This window comes from Salvelinus alpinus, chromosome 27, assembly GCF_045679555.1.
Source record: "Salvelinus alpinus chromosome 27, SLU_Salpinus.1, whole genome shotgun sequence".
Classification (NCBI taxonomy): domain Eukaryota; kingdom Metazoa; phylum Chordata; class Actinopteri; order Salmoniformes; family Salmonidae; genus Salvelinus; species Salvelinus alpinus.
The window spans coordinates 3,075,827-3,090,329 of NC_092112.1; the positions used below are offsets into that span (position 1 = coordinate 3,075,827).

Genomic DNA, 14,503 nt, shown 5'->3' on the forward strand with positions numbered 1-14,503 from the left:
AAAACACTCTCCTTTGTTGTGGCCATTTATTGTGTGAGTTGAGGATTCAATTGAGCGGTCCTGATTGGGCAGGGAGAGACGTGTAGGGAATGTTGTTTGATAGGTCCTATGAACTCTTTGAGATTAGATTGTATTAATGTAAATTCAATCTTGGGAGAAAAATCAACACTTAACTAATGAGATGGGAATTAAAATAGCATACAATTTAAATACATATTTACATAGCCTATATCGCAGCATTAAAAAATAAGTAATGGTTTGCCTTATTTATTTATGTGGTTCATAATTGGATTCTTGATAGCCTATAGTTTAAAATGAGGTCATCACCTCAAGCAATACCTTATGTAAAAAAACGATTCCCTGTTACCTTATCGAATGTACAGATGCATAATCCATCACTTCGTTAAACTCAGACAGTAAACATACCAATGTTGAAGGATGTTTCGAATTTCGACGACAGCTTGATCAGGAAAAAACACTTGATAACCTTAAAAAAAATCGAATAAGCATGTATGGCGTTGGCAAGGGCAACGTGCATTATTTTGTGAACCACAGACTTGAAGGTGGTAAAATAACAGGAGCTCTGCATTCTGATTCATGTCACCAATTCGGGACCGTTTGCAGTAACAGAGGCGTTATGGTGGGTTAATAAACCACGTTGTCTGGAAATACCTTCTTTTAACAAATCTAAAAAGTCTTAAAATGTATTTTCTTTGAATCGATCTGCCATCACGAAAGAATCGTTTGACCCCTTCTGTTGTCTTGTTGAATGTGGCGTTGAGTTCTCTCTGTGGTAATTGGCTGAGAGAAATGACCCCTGGCGCCAGGAACCTGTTGGATAAAAAGGGAACGTTGTGGAGGGAGAAAAAAGCAGAGAGAGAGAGAGAGCACACTGGTGATTGCACAAGGGACTGGCTTGTGCAGGGCGGGAACACCAATCAGGGAATACCATCAGAGAGAACAGTCATGACAGGAAAATAATGGACCGTTCTTTTCAGACGAAACAGAAAATGGCTTCGCCCTTAAAACTAGTTGGACTCCAGCACCAACCGTTAAAAATGGGTTCTATTACGACGCATAGGTGCACAGGATTTGGAATCCAGGAAATTCTGGGCTTGAACAAGGAGCCGCCCGCGGTTCCGCGGCGTCCGTTGGAATCTCTGCAGCACAGAGCGCACCTTCTGACGGCTAGGGCGGCTTTGGGCCCCGCAGCAGTCGGGGTTGGAATGGGAATTATTGGTCCAGGAGGGATTCATTCGTTTTACAGCCAGCCTGCCTTTCTGGAGGTGTTGCAGGAGGCGCAGAGTGTTCACCTTCAGCCGCTCAACAGGGCTAGGGCAACGGGACAGCTGGATGCCCACCACTCCGCAAGCTGTTCTGGTAAATTTATACAAAATGTTTTATTTACATTTTTATATTTATGTTAAACAAATAGGCCAGTTTTTAATGGTGAGCGATGGGTTGCGCCTTTTCAATCTCATTTGATTTGATTTTTAGTTGCACCTCGACTCACGTTGGTCGAGCTCCCTCCACTTCTTTCCAATGTTTATGTTGTAGCCAATTGAAAATGTAATTCTGATTTTAATGACTGCAAATTCTCTTCTCCTGTTTTAATTTTTTTAATATACTGTAGGACAGGGTTTCCCAAACTAAATAGCCACAGGTATATTTGCTAATACAATTACAATGTAATATTTATAAACTGTTATCCTCCACAGGGTTTCCCAAACTCGGTCCGCGGGACCCCACGGTGCACGTTTTGGGTTTTGCCCTAACACCAAACAGTTGATTCAAATGATCAGAGCTTAATGATTAGTTTTGTGATTATTCGAGTCAGCTGCGTAGTGCTCCGGCAAAAACCAAAACGTGAGAGCACCTTGGGGTCCCGAGGACCGAGTTTTTGGTAAACCCTGCTGTAGCGTAACAGTTTCTAAGTATTACATTGTAATTGTATTAGCAATATACCTGCGGCTGTTTAATAATAAACTAGGGATATTTATTTACAGATTCAGATGACGTATCCTCCAGTGAAAAGACATTTTCTAATTCCTCGATGAGCCAGAACAAGAAAAGAAAGAAGAGACGTCACAGGTAAAAACGATCAACTAGAACTAATATTTACCTCGCTGTGTTTGAATTGGACTATATGACATTTTAGGGATATATAAATGAACAAAATTCCGTGCGAAGTTTTTTTTTGTGAAGCATTTGGAAAGCGAAATATTCAAATTCATATAACCTACAGTATTTCGATGTATGCGCCTCCCTACATTCTCAGAACATGTCTATTAACGACAACGTCTAAAACAAATAATTGTCAAGTATGAATCGAAATAGATTTCTAAATTATTTTAATTCCTCAAATAGAGATGAAATGGTATATATATATATTTTTTTTAAATGGGCGATAGGAGATGGCTTATATTATATAGACAAATTAGTCGAGAGGTAAATATTTTCGATACAGTTATTTCTACTGTAGCAATAAACAAAATGAAAGTAGAAAATAAAGTAGAAAATAAAACAATTTCATTTGATAACACATAGCAGTATTCCGCATGAAATATTTTGAATAAAAAAAATCTTTACATTTACATCTTTACATGCTATCACGGATAGCCTACAAGGTGTCAATATCTCTGGTGCTGTATATTCTACAGCACCAAAAATCATTAATGTCCTGATAATGTAATTATTCATGGGACTTATTCATATTATTTTTAATTATTTAATAAATAGTTTTGTGACCTCTGTGGTATGAACCAAACATTCTGTATTGACTAAATTATGCTTATCCATTGTTATTAAAACATTTTTGATTAGCCTAGATTTGATTTAGAGTGGAAAGTGTATGCCTTGTATATATATTTAAGGGCAATTGTGTAAAAAAAAAAATGTCTATTTTTATTTAACTTTTATTTATCCAGGAAGTCCTGTTGAGGTCAGAATATCTCTTTTTTATGAGGGAGACCTTGATTTTATAGACTTGACACTTGCAGGCAGAATTCAACTGTAAAATGTTTGTCACCAAAATAACTTTTTTTTGTATGTTCCTTCTCTTATCAGAACTATATTTACTTCGTATCAGCTGGATGAGTTGGAGAAGGCTTTCAACGAGGCCCACTACCCTGATGTCTACGCCAGAGAGATGCTCTCCATGAAGACTGAACTCCCAGAGGACAGGATACAGGTACATAACATACTGTAACCTGGCTGTGTGTGTGTGTGTGTGTGTGTGTGTGTGTGTGTGTGTGTGTGTGTGTGTGTGTGTGTGTGTGTGTGTGTGTGTGTGTGTGTGTGTGTGTGTGTGTGTGTGTGTGTGTGTGTGTGTGTGTGTGTGTGTGTGTGTGTGTGTGTGTGTGTGTGTGTGTGTACGTGTGTGTACGTGTGTGTGCGTGTGTACGTGTGTACGTGTGTGTGTGTGTGTGTGTGTGTGTGTGTGTGTGTGTGTGTGTGTGTGTGTGTGTGTGTACGTGTGTGTACGTGTGTGTGCGTGTGTGTGCGTGTGTGTGTGTGTACGTGTGTGTGTGTGTGTGTGTACGTGTGTGTGTGTGTACGTGTGTACGTGTGTGCGTGTGTGTGTGCGTGTGTGTGTGTGTGTGTGTGTGTGTGTGTGTGTGTGTGTGTGTGTGTGTATGTGTGTGTGTGGTCTGGTGTGTGTCTGTGTGTGCTCAAGCATGAGTATATATCCTCCATATACCTGCAACACACAAGTCCCTATCTGGTCAATTAACACCCTATCACCACCCCCTCTCTGATCAATTACAGTAGCTTGCGAAAGTATTCACCCCCCTTGGCATTTTTCCTATTTTGTTGCCTTACAACATGGAATTAAAATATATTTTTTTTGGGGGGGGGGGTTGTATCATTTGATTTACACAACATGCCTACCACTTTGAAGATGCAAAAGATTTTGGGGGTGAAACAAACGAGAAATAAGACCAACAAAAAAAAGAACTTGAGCGTGCATAACTATTCACCCCCCAAAGTCAATACTTTGTAGGACCACCTTTTGCAGCAATCACAGCTGCAAGTCTCTTGGTATGTCTCTATCAGCTTGGCACATCTAGGCACTGGGATTTTTGGCCATTCTTCAAGGCAAATCTGCTCCAGCTCCTTCAAGTTGGATGGGTTCCGCTGATGTACAACAATCTTTAAGTCATACCACAGATTCTGAATTGGATTGAGGTCTGGGCTTTGACTAGGCCATTCCAAGACATGTAAATGTTTCCCCTTAAACCACTCGAATGTTCCTTTAGCAGTATGCTTAGGGTCATTGTCCTGCTGGAAGGTGAACCTCCGTCCCAGTCTCAAATCTCTGGAATACTGAAACAGGTTTCCCTCAAGAATTTCCCTGTATTTAGCACCATCCATCATTCCTTCAATTCTGACCAGTTTCCCAGTCCCTGCCAATGAAAAACATCCCACAGCATGATGCTGCCACCACCATGCTTCACTATGGGGATGGTGTTCTCGGGGTGATGCGAAGTGTTGGGTTTGCGTCAGACATAGCGTTTTCCTTGATGGCCAAAAAGCTAAATTTTAGTCTCATCTGACCAGAGTACCTTCTTCCATATGTTTGGGGACTCTCCCGCATGCCTTTTGGTGAACACCAAACGTGTTTGCTTATTTTTTTCTTTAGGCAATGGCTTTTTTCTCGCCACTCTTAAGTAAAGCCCAGCTCTGTGGAGTGTACAGCTTAAAGTGGTCCTATGGACAGATACTCCAATCTCCGCTGTGGAGCTTTAACCCCTTCAGGGTTATCTTTGGTCTCTTTGTTGCCTCTATGATCAATACCCTGCTTGCCTGGTCTGAGTTTTGGTGGGTGGCTCTCTCTTGGCAGGTTTGCTGTGGTGCCATATTCTTTACGTTTTCTAATAATGGATTTAATGGTGCTCCGTGGGATGTTCAAAGTTTCTGATATTTTTTTATAACCCAACCCTGATCTGTACTTCTCCACAACTTTGTCCCTGACCTGTTTGGAGAGCTCCTTGGTCTTCATAGTGCTGCTTGCTTGGTGGTGCCCCTTGCTTAGTTGTGTTGCAGACTTTGGGGCCTTTCAGAACAGGTGGACTTTATTTAACTAATTATGTGACTTCTGAAGGTAATTGGTTGCACCAGATCTTATTTAGGGGCTTGATAGCGAAGGGGGTGAATAGATATACACGCACCACTTTTCCATTTAGATTGTTTTTTTTATTTTTTGAAACAAGTATTTTTCACTTCACCAATTTGGACTATTTTGTCCATTACATGAGAACCAAATAAAAATCCATTCAATTACAGGTTGTAATGCAGCAAAATAGGAAAAACGCCAAGGGGGATGAATACTTTCGCAAGGCACTGTAACACCCTATCACCACCACCACACCCTCTCTGCTCAATTAACACCACATTTCCTCTGGTGTAATTCGTTAAATCGGGAGAGGCACCATTCCCCCTGGGACTCATCCACTCAGCCGGCCACTCAGCCGGCCACTCAGCCGGCCACTCACTCGGCCAGCCACTCGGCCAGCCACTCGGCCAGCCACTCGGCCATCCACTCGGCCGGCCACTCGGCCGGCCACTCAGCCGGCCACTCAGCCGGCCACTCAGCCGGCCACTCACTCGGCCAGCCACTCGGCCAGCCACTCGGCCAGCCACTCGGCCAGCCACTCAGCCAGCCACTCAGCCAGCCACTCAGCCAGACAGGGAGGAAGACAGGGAGGAAGACAGGGAGGCGGAGAGATGCTTTAGCACAAGGCATGGTGGGAGCCATCAATGAAATGATAACTACAGTGAGATTAATTAGCATGGGTCAATGGCAGGGCTCTCCTGGGTTCTAGCGCTTTAATTTCCCTGGTGATTTTTGAAAGCCTGTCACCCATTGATTGGCTCTGGAAATTAACTTATTTTTCAATCAGCCTCCATGTGCCCCTAGGGTCACCCTCCCCTCCGCCCCTTTCTCAGCTCAGCTGTTTCACACACACACGCAGGTACACACAGCACGTGTACACACACACACACACACACACACACACACACACACACACACACACACACACACACACACACACACACACACACACACACACACACACACACACACACACACACACACACACACTCTCCTCTGCTCTGTCCTGGAAGTAATTCCTTATCACCAGACCCATCTCTCTTCTCTCTGTATCTTTCTCCCTGATCTATATGCATGTCTCTGAATCTGAAGTGGTGAGGTTATTACTGGGTCTCCACTGTGGAAATCAATTTAGGCACTCGATTAGTCTAGGGGAGAGGGAGTCACACACACACACACACACACACACACCACACACACACACACACACACACACACACACACACACACACACACACACACACACACACACACACACACACACACACAGGTGAATCTAGCAGAAACAGCATAATATCTTATGAATATCTGATTATCTTCTCCATCAGGTGTCCTTGTTCTATAACTAGAGAATAAAGACTGTGGTATACAATCACTATATCTAACAAATGGACGTTTTAGGTCACCAGGCTACTCTCACCTTATCATGTGGGTGTAATACCAGTGACTTGGTGTTTAAGCCATCCATCCTCTTTCCACTCTCCATCACAGGACTCCTTGAAAAGCAGTGATTGTTGCTGAGTGGACCATCCTAGTTAAATACTGATTATTTTTGGAATCTCTTTTTTTCTTCTTCTTCATATAATATCTTTTTGTTAGGATGTGTTTAAAATATTTAGTGTCTGCTATGCCAATTTGTTGTTTGACTTGTGGATGATGTCCATATAGCTCATATCTTTTTACATTATATTGAAGGACATATGCAGAAACATAAAATGCAGTAAAAAGTTTGGACACCTACTCATTCAAAGGTTTTTCTTAATTTTTCACTATTTTCTACGTTGTATAATAATAGCGAAGACATCACAACTATGAAATAACACATGGAATCATGGAGTAACCAAAAAAGTGTTAAACAAATAAAAAATATATTTTATGAGATTATTCAAAGTAGCCACCCTTTGCCTTGATGACAGATTTGCACACTCTTGGCATTCTCTCAACCAGCTTCACCTGGAATGCTTTTCCAACAGTCTTGAAGGAGTTCCGTCATATGCTGAGCACTTGTTGGCAATGGTGTAAAGTACTCAAGTATGACAATTGGGTACTTTTTCCACCACTGCTTGTTGGCTACTTTTCCTTCACTCTGCAGTCCAACTCATCCCAAACCATCTCAATTGGGTTGAGGTCGGGTGATTGTGGAGGCCAAGTCAACTGAAGCAGCACTCCATCACTCTCCTTCTTGGTCAAATAGCCCTTACACAGCCTGGAGGTGTGTTGGGTCATTGTCCTGTTGAAAAACAAATTATAGTCCCACTAAGTGCAAACCAGATGGGCTGGCGTATCGCTGCAGAATGCTGTGGTAGCCATGTTGGTTAAGTGTACCTTGAATTCTAAATAAATCAGTGTCTCCAGCAAAGCACCATCACACCTCCTCCTCCATGCTTCACGGTTGGGAATCACACCACCTCCTCCATGCTTCAAGGTTGGGAATCACACCTCCTCCTCCATGCTTCATGGTGGGAATCACACACATGTAGAGATCATCCGTTCACCTACTATGCATCTCACAAAGACATGGCGGTTGGAACCAAAAATCGCAAATTTGGACTCATCAGACCAAAGGACAGATTTCCACCGGTCTAATGTCCATTACTCATGTTTCTTGGCCCAAGCATGTTTCTTCTTCTTATTGGTGTCCTTTAGTAGTGGTTCCTTTGCAGTAATTTGACCATGAAGGCCTGATTCACACAGTCTCCTCTGAACAGTTGATGTTGAGATGTGTCTGTTACTTGAACTCTGTGAATCATTTATTTGGGCTGCAATTTATGAGGCTGGTAACTCTAATGAACTTATCCTCTGCAGCAGAGGTAACGCTGGGTCTTCCTTTCCTGTGGCGGTCCTCATAAGATCCAGTTTCATCATTGTGCTTGATGGTTTTTGTTACTGTCGTCTCTCTTTGCTTATTTGAGCTGTTCTTGCCATAATATGGACTTGGTCATTTACCAAATAGGGCTATCTTCTGTATACCAACCCTCCCTTGTCACAACACAACTGATTAGCTCAAATGTGGTAAGAAGGAAAGAAATTCCACAAAATAACTTTTAACAAGGCACACCTGTTAATTAAAATGCATTCCAGGTGACTACTTTATGAAGCTGGTTGAGAGAATTCCAAGAGTGTGCAAAGCTGTCATCAAGGCAAAGGGTGGCTACTTTTTAAGAATCTAAAATAATATTATGATTTGTTTAGCACTTTTATTGGTTACTACATGATTCCATATGTGTTATTTAATAGTTTTGATGCCTACACTATTATTCTACATTGAAGAAAATAAAGAAGATGTTCAAATGAACCTAAACTTCCATCCTCTGCCCCTGCAGGTTTGGTTTCAGAACCGCCGTGCCAAGTGGAGGAAGAGGGAGAAGTGTTGGGGTCGCAGCAGTGTGATGGCGGAATACGGCCTGTACGGTGCCATGGTGCGCCACTCCATCCCTCTGCCCGAGTCCATCCTCAGGTCGGCCAAGGACGGCGTCATGGATTCCTGTGCCCCATGGCTACTGGGTAAGGCACTGTGCTACTGTGGGTGGGTGGGTGGGTGGGTGTGCTGGGGTCCCATGGTAGAGCATGACACGTACAACACCAGGGTTGTGTGTTCGATTCCCACGGGGGACCAGTACGAATGAAAATGTATGTACTCACTACTGTAAATCGCTCTGGATAATAGCATCTGCTAAATTACTAACATGTTTGCTTCTGCAGGACGCTTTGTTTTCAATTAGTTACCATCTCATTGATCTACGCTAATCAATTGACCGATACGTCAAGCAGAGAGGAGATGCATCTTAATCCAGTCTGATAAAGTAGGATTGTCATTTTATTGATTAACACCCGTCATTGACACTTTTTTATCGACTCCCGACAAGCACCGGGATTAAGTCTGACATTGAGGTCACGGCCCCTGCTCAAAACCCTTTTAGAAATCCCTCCCTTTCCTTAACCAGGATGTAGTTAGTTCACTATGTACTGCTGAGAACGTTCAGGTGGAGAGCTTGGTTTAACTATTCACATACCATATTATTATTGATTTTATTTTTAATCCCAGTCCCCCGTCCCCGCAGTAGGCCTTCTGCCTTCTGGTAGGCCGTCATTGTAAATAAGAATTTGTTCTTAACTCACGTGTTAAATAAAGGTTAAATAAATCAATAAAAAATATTTCAAAAATGGTTCAACCAGCAGTTTAAACCTCTCTGTCAGTGAAGGTGCCTTTCCCATGTTGCCTCCTGACCATGATGGAGGTCAGAAACAATAACTGACCAAGACCTTCGACCACCTGCCAGCTACAGCTCAATACGAGTTTGAGATTCCTAGTACTGTAGCTTTGCTGTTTATAGACGTGCGTGTCTCCAAATGGGACGAGTACTCTTTCTGTTCCTAACCGGAATAACAACGCTTCCTTTTCCTTCCAGGGATGCACAAGAAGTCCATGGATACCCCTGTTCCGACCTCTTCTGGAAAACCAGAAGCTCCCCATTCCCAACCGCCTGCCAGGGAACGAGAGCGGGAGAGAGTGGTGGAGAAAGCGGAGGAAGAGAGGAGGGAGAATACCAGGTCACCCATGTCCAAAGAGGAACTGCGAGAGAATAGCATCGCTGCACTCAGAGCGAAAGCTCTGGAACACAGCGCTAAGATGCTAGGTACACATCCTGGTGACGGACCACCGGGGACAGTTTCAGGGGACGGAACAAGGGGACAGCCAATGGAGACAGAGGACAAAGAGGAGGACAGTTGAAGCCTGCGTTGGAGAGAGAGAGAGAGAGAGAGAGAGAGAGCCCAGTCACTGATATAAATGTTCTTCTTCAAAAGAAGTTGATGCGCTCTCTGTAAAGAACACTGTTTACATACTCCTGACGTCCAGACGATCAATAAACGAGATGGTTTTGATCACAAAACACAATATTCTTAGTAGCAAAAAAAAAAAAAGTTTCTGAATGTTTCTTTGACACCGAGACCTGATGATGTCAACCTCAAAATCCTTCAGTCATGGAGATCAATTTTGTACAGGTCACATTTTGCATCATGGGAAATTCCACCTCGGTAAACTGTTCTAGAACTGTCCACTGTTTTGTAATCGGTCAGCTATTTGGGTGCTTGCAATTCTGCAACTTTAGGAAGACTAAACTATTTGGTGACATAGATCCGTCTCTACGTAACATAATAGAGGACAGTACATAGGCGAAGGTAATACTCAAACCCAGACAAGGTGAAAGATATACATGTTGTGAAACATGATATACATGTTGTCGTCTTGTGGAAAAACAAGAGACTAATCTTGCAGAGGATTCATGGACCTTTTTTTAAAACAAAATAATCTCTTGAAAATGTATGGTGGATTTCTCTATTGTAATAGTTTTAAATGAAATATAGCTACGTTCATGTAGTTGGACATCAGTAAGCTGTGTTTTTGTTTTGTCTCTGTGTTCTGTACAATAGTAATAAAACATTATTTACATGGAAGATTCAGGGGTATCGAGTGTGTGTGTGTGTGCGTTGATGAGGATTAATTAAGAATAGCCTAATTACATAAACCACATTGCATAGGTCTGTCATAATAGGCTATTTTAAATCGATACATATGGAATGATCTTGTAATATAAATAGACTAATTATGTTTTTAAATGTTATAGGTTATACCCCAGTTGCACCAAAATGATAGCCTAATCAACTAAACACTCTAAATAGGTCATGAGCCAGACAGGTAGCCTAAGAAGGAACGAAAATGAATGATTTAGGCTATATTAATCAGCCTATTATTCCAAGGCTGTAGCCTACAAATAAATACATTGTGAAGCGAGTGTGACAGACTGGCAGGGACATTAAGCGCCAGCATTTAAACAACATTTCGTTGTATTAAATCATAGTGTATAAATTGCGTGTAGGCTGTGACTTACTTAGAATTAAATAAAAATGAAACGAAAAATGCATTATTAGGCTCAGTCCATATTATTACGCTCTGTCTATTTTTTATTTTATTTTTATTTTATTTCACCTTTATTTAACCAGGTAGGCTAGTTGAGAACAAGTTCTCATTTGCAACTGCGACCTGGCCAAGATAAAGCATAGCAGTGTGAACAGACAACACAGAGTTACACATGGAGTAAACAATAAACAAGTCAATAACATGGTAGAAAAAAAAGAGAATCTATATACAATGTGTGCAAAAGGCATGAGGTAGGCAATAAATCGAATAATTACAATTTAGCAGATTAACACTGGAGTGGTAAATCATCAGATGATCATGTGCAAGAAGAGATACTGGTGTGCAAAAGAGCAGAAAAGTAAATAAATAAAAGCAGTATGGGGGGTGAGGTAGGTAAATTGGGTGGGTAGTTTACAGATGGACTATGTACAGCTGCAGCGATCGGTTAGCTGCAAGAATCTAGTCTCCAACTCTCCAAGTCTCCAACTTCAGAGATTTTTGCAATTCGTTCCAGTCGCAGGCAGCAGAGAACTGGAAGGAAAGGCGTCCAAATGAGGTTTTGGCTTTAGGGATGATCAGTGAGATACACCTGCTGGAGCGCGTGTTGCGGGTGGGTGTAGCCATCGTGACCAGTGAACTGAGATAAGGCGGCACTTTACCTAGCATAGCCTTGTAGATGACCTGGAGCCAGTGGGTCTGACGACGAACATGTAGCGAGGGCCAGCCGACTAGGGCATACAGGTCGCAGTGGTGGGTCGTATAAGGTGCTTTAGTAACAAAACGAATGGCACTGTGATAAACTGCATCCAGTTTGCTGAGTAGAGTATTGGAAGCTATTTTGTAGATGACATCGCCGAAGTCGAGGATCGGTAGGATAGTCAGTTTTACTAGGGTAAGTTTGGCGGCGTGAGTGAAGGAGGCTTTGTTGCGGAATAGAAAGCCGATTCTTGATTTGATTTTGGATTGGAGATGTTTGATATGAGTCTGGAAGGAGAGTTTGCAGTCTAGCCAGACACCTAGGTACTTATAGATGTCCACATATTCTAGGTCGGAACCGTCCAGGGTGGTGATGCTAGTCGGGCGTGCGGGTGCAGGCAGCGAACGGTTGAAAAGCATGCATTTGGTTTTACTAGCGTTTAAGAGCAGTTGGAGGCCACGGAAGGAGTGTTGTATGGCATTGAAGCTCGTTTGGAGGCTAGATAGCACAGTGTCCAAGGAAGGGCCGGAAGTATATAGAATGGTGTCGTCTGCGTAGAGGTGGATCAGGGAATCGCCCGTGGCTTCAGGGAAAATGTAGGCTCATATGAACCCGAACTATCTGTGAAACCACATACTCTGGCCAAACTGGTGTTTCTAAAAATAAATTCAAAAGGCACTGTAGACTGAGCCTAATAAAGCAGTTTTTCGTTTCATTTTAATTTAATTCTAAGTCACAGCATAGTTAAATAAAAGGTTCAATAAAAATAGAAAATACAACAGTCTTTATAAACAGCCTGGAGAGCAGGCCAGCAGCGGAGAAAAACCTTCCGGACACTCTTGCAAGGTTGGGCAGGGATGCGGAGCTGTTTAAAAAATATATATCTATAGGTAAGTCTAAAGGTTTTTAGGCGAAATAACCCAATCAAAACGGAAAGAAAGAGGTTATACTGTGTCAGGCCTATTCGGTCAAAATCAAAGGATAATATATTGCAGAGATAATAGAACGAAAATCAACGGAACATTTAGTATGTTGTGTTTATTAAATACTTTGCTACAACGACACACTCAGCTAGCTATCCACCTCCTTCCTTCCTGTTAGCATGTACACATAGTACACAATCATGCTTTCGGGATACGTAGGTCTATGTGTCTTTTCAGATTCGACAATGAGTCTTTAGTTGTGGACACTACATATATTTGAGCTGTTGTCTGTTATAATGTTTGTACCCTGTTTTGTGTTGCTACCATGTTGTTGCCATGTTGTGTTGCTACCATGTTGTGTTGCTACCATGTTGTTGCCATTTTGTGTTGCTACCATGTTGTTGCCATGTTGTGTTGCTACCATGTTGTGTTGCTACCATGTTGTTGCCATGTTGTGTTGCTACCATGTTGTTGCCATGTTGTGTTGCTACCATGTTGTTGTCATGTGTTGCTGCCTTGCTATGTTGTTGTCTTAGGTCTCTCTTTATGTAGTGTTGTGTCGTCTCGTCGTGATGTGTGTTTTGTCCTATATATATATATTTTTAAATTTAATTAATACATTTTTTAAATCCCAGGCCCCGCCCCCGCAGGAGGTCTTTTGCCGGGCCATCATTGTAAATAAGAAATTAACATTTATTTAACTAGGCAAGTCAATTAAGAACAAGTGAAAATCCCATCACTCCCTCTATTGCTATTGGTCCTCATCTTTGTAAGTCACCTTGATTTTGCACCTGTGTGTTTTATCACTATCTTTATGAAAAATATTTAGTGAACTACATGACACTAGCTAAAGCAAGGGTCTATAGCAGCACACAAGTAGACTACAGATGCATGCTGGGGCGGGCATCCTCTGAACTCATGAATTGAAGTGAGCGCTATTGGAGCGAAATTGGAGAGGGCAAGAAGGTCGACGCTCCAGCCTTTGGGAAACTTCGCTCTTCGCTCCAGTCAAATTCAACACGCTCCGCTCACATACTCTGCTGGGTTGAGAGGTCTCTGTGGTTAATCCCGGGCTTCAGTGGCAAAATTGAGTTTGTCTCTTCCTCTCAGGTGCGGTATGAATCAATGATTGAAACATGATTGAGTAGTGGTTGACTTTCCCCTGTGTTGTGAATACGGGACATAGAGATATATTACTGCATGATTATACTTGAAGTTTTAAAATAAATGAAATTACAGAACCGTGTTTATGGTCAATACTGTATAAGGCTGAACATTACTGTCCTTGGTCCTTCTACTCCAGCCCAGTCCAGCCCAGCCCAGTCCAGCACGGACATCACAGTCAACCAAGCTGTGAGGAGAGGCAAGGTGGTCGATCTGAAGAGAACCGTGGACCAGGCGGTCCAGAATTGTCCCTCAGTCCAGCAGGTCCTGGTTGCCATGAGAACAGAGAACACCGTTGCCATGACAGACAGAGATGTTCCACTGGAGGAGGTGAGTCAAGAGACACACGTTTTTATGATGTTATTACTGTTCATTGATAGATTCTTAGATACTTCAAAATGATGATTTACTGTTAAACCTTTGACTAATGTCATTTTTACACATGGTGTTGAGCTATAGGGTTCCCGAGTGGCGCAGCGGTCTAAGGCACTGCACCTTGGTACTAGAGGAGTCACTACAGACCCTGGTTCAATCCCGGGCTGTATCATAACCGGCCGTGATCGGGAGTCTCATAGAGCTGCGCACAATTGGATTAGCGGAGGGTTTGCCCGGGGTAGGCCGTCATTGTAAATGAGAATTTGTTCTTAACTTGCCTAGTTAAATATATATATAGTTTGAAACAG

The 14,503-nt window shown here is 42.4% G+C and overlaps 1 protein-coding gene across 1 annotated transcript; it reads left to right on the plus strand.

The window, feature by feature from the left end:
* The first annotated feature begins 854 nt into the window (after positions 1-854).
* On the plus strand, positions 855-10,573 carry LOC139555891 (visual system homeobox 2-like). Its single transcript, XM_071369251.1, has 5 exons — positions 855-1,380; positions 2,007-2,091; positions 3,067-3,190; positions 8,440-8,620; positions 9,526-10,573. The coding sequence occupies exons 1-5, from the start codon at positions 981-983 to the stop codon at positions 9,846-9,848; spliced, it is 1,113 nt and encodes a 370-aa protein (XP_071225352.1). The 5' UTR covers positions 855-980; the 3' UTR covers positions 9,849-10,573.
* Positions 10,574-14,503: the final 3,930 nt, after the last annotated feature.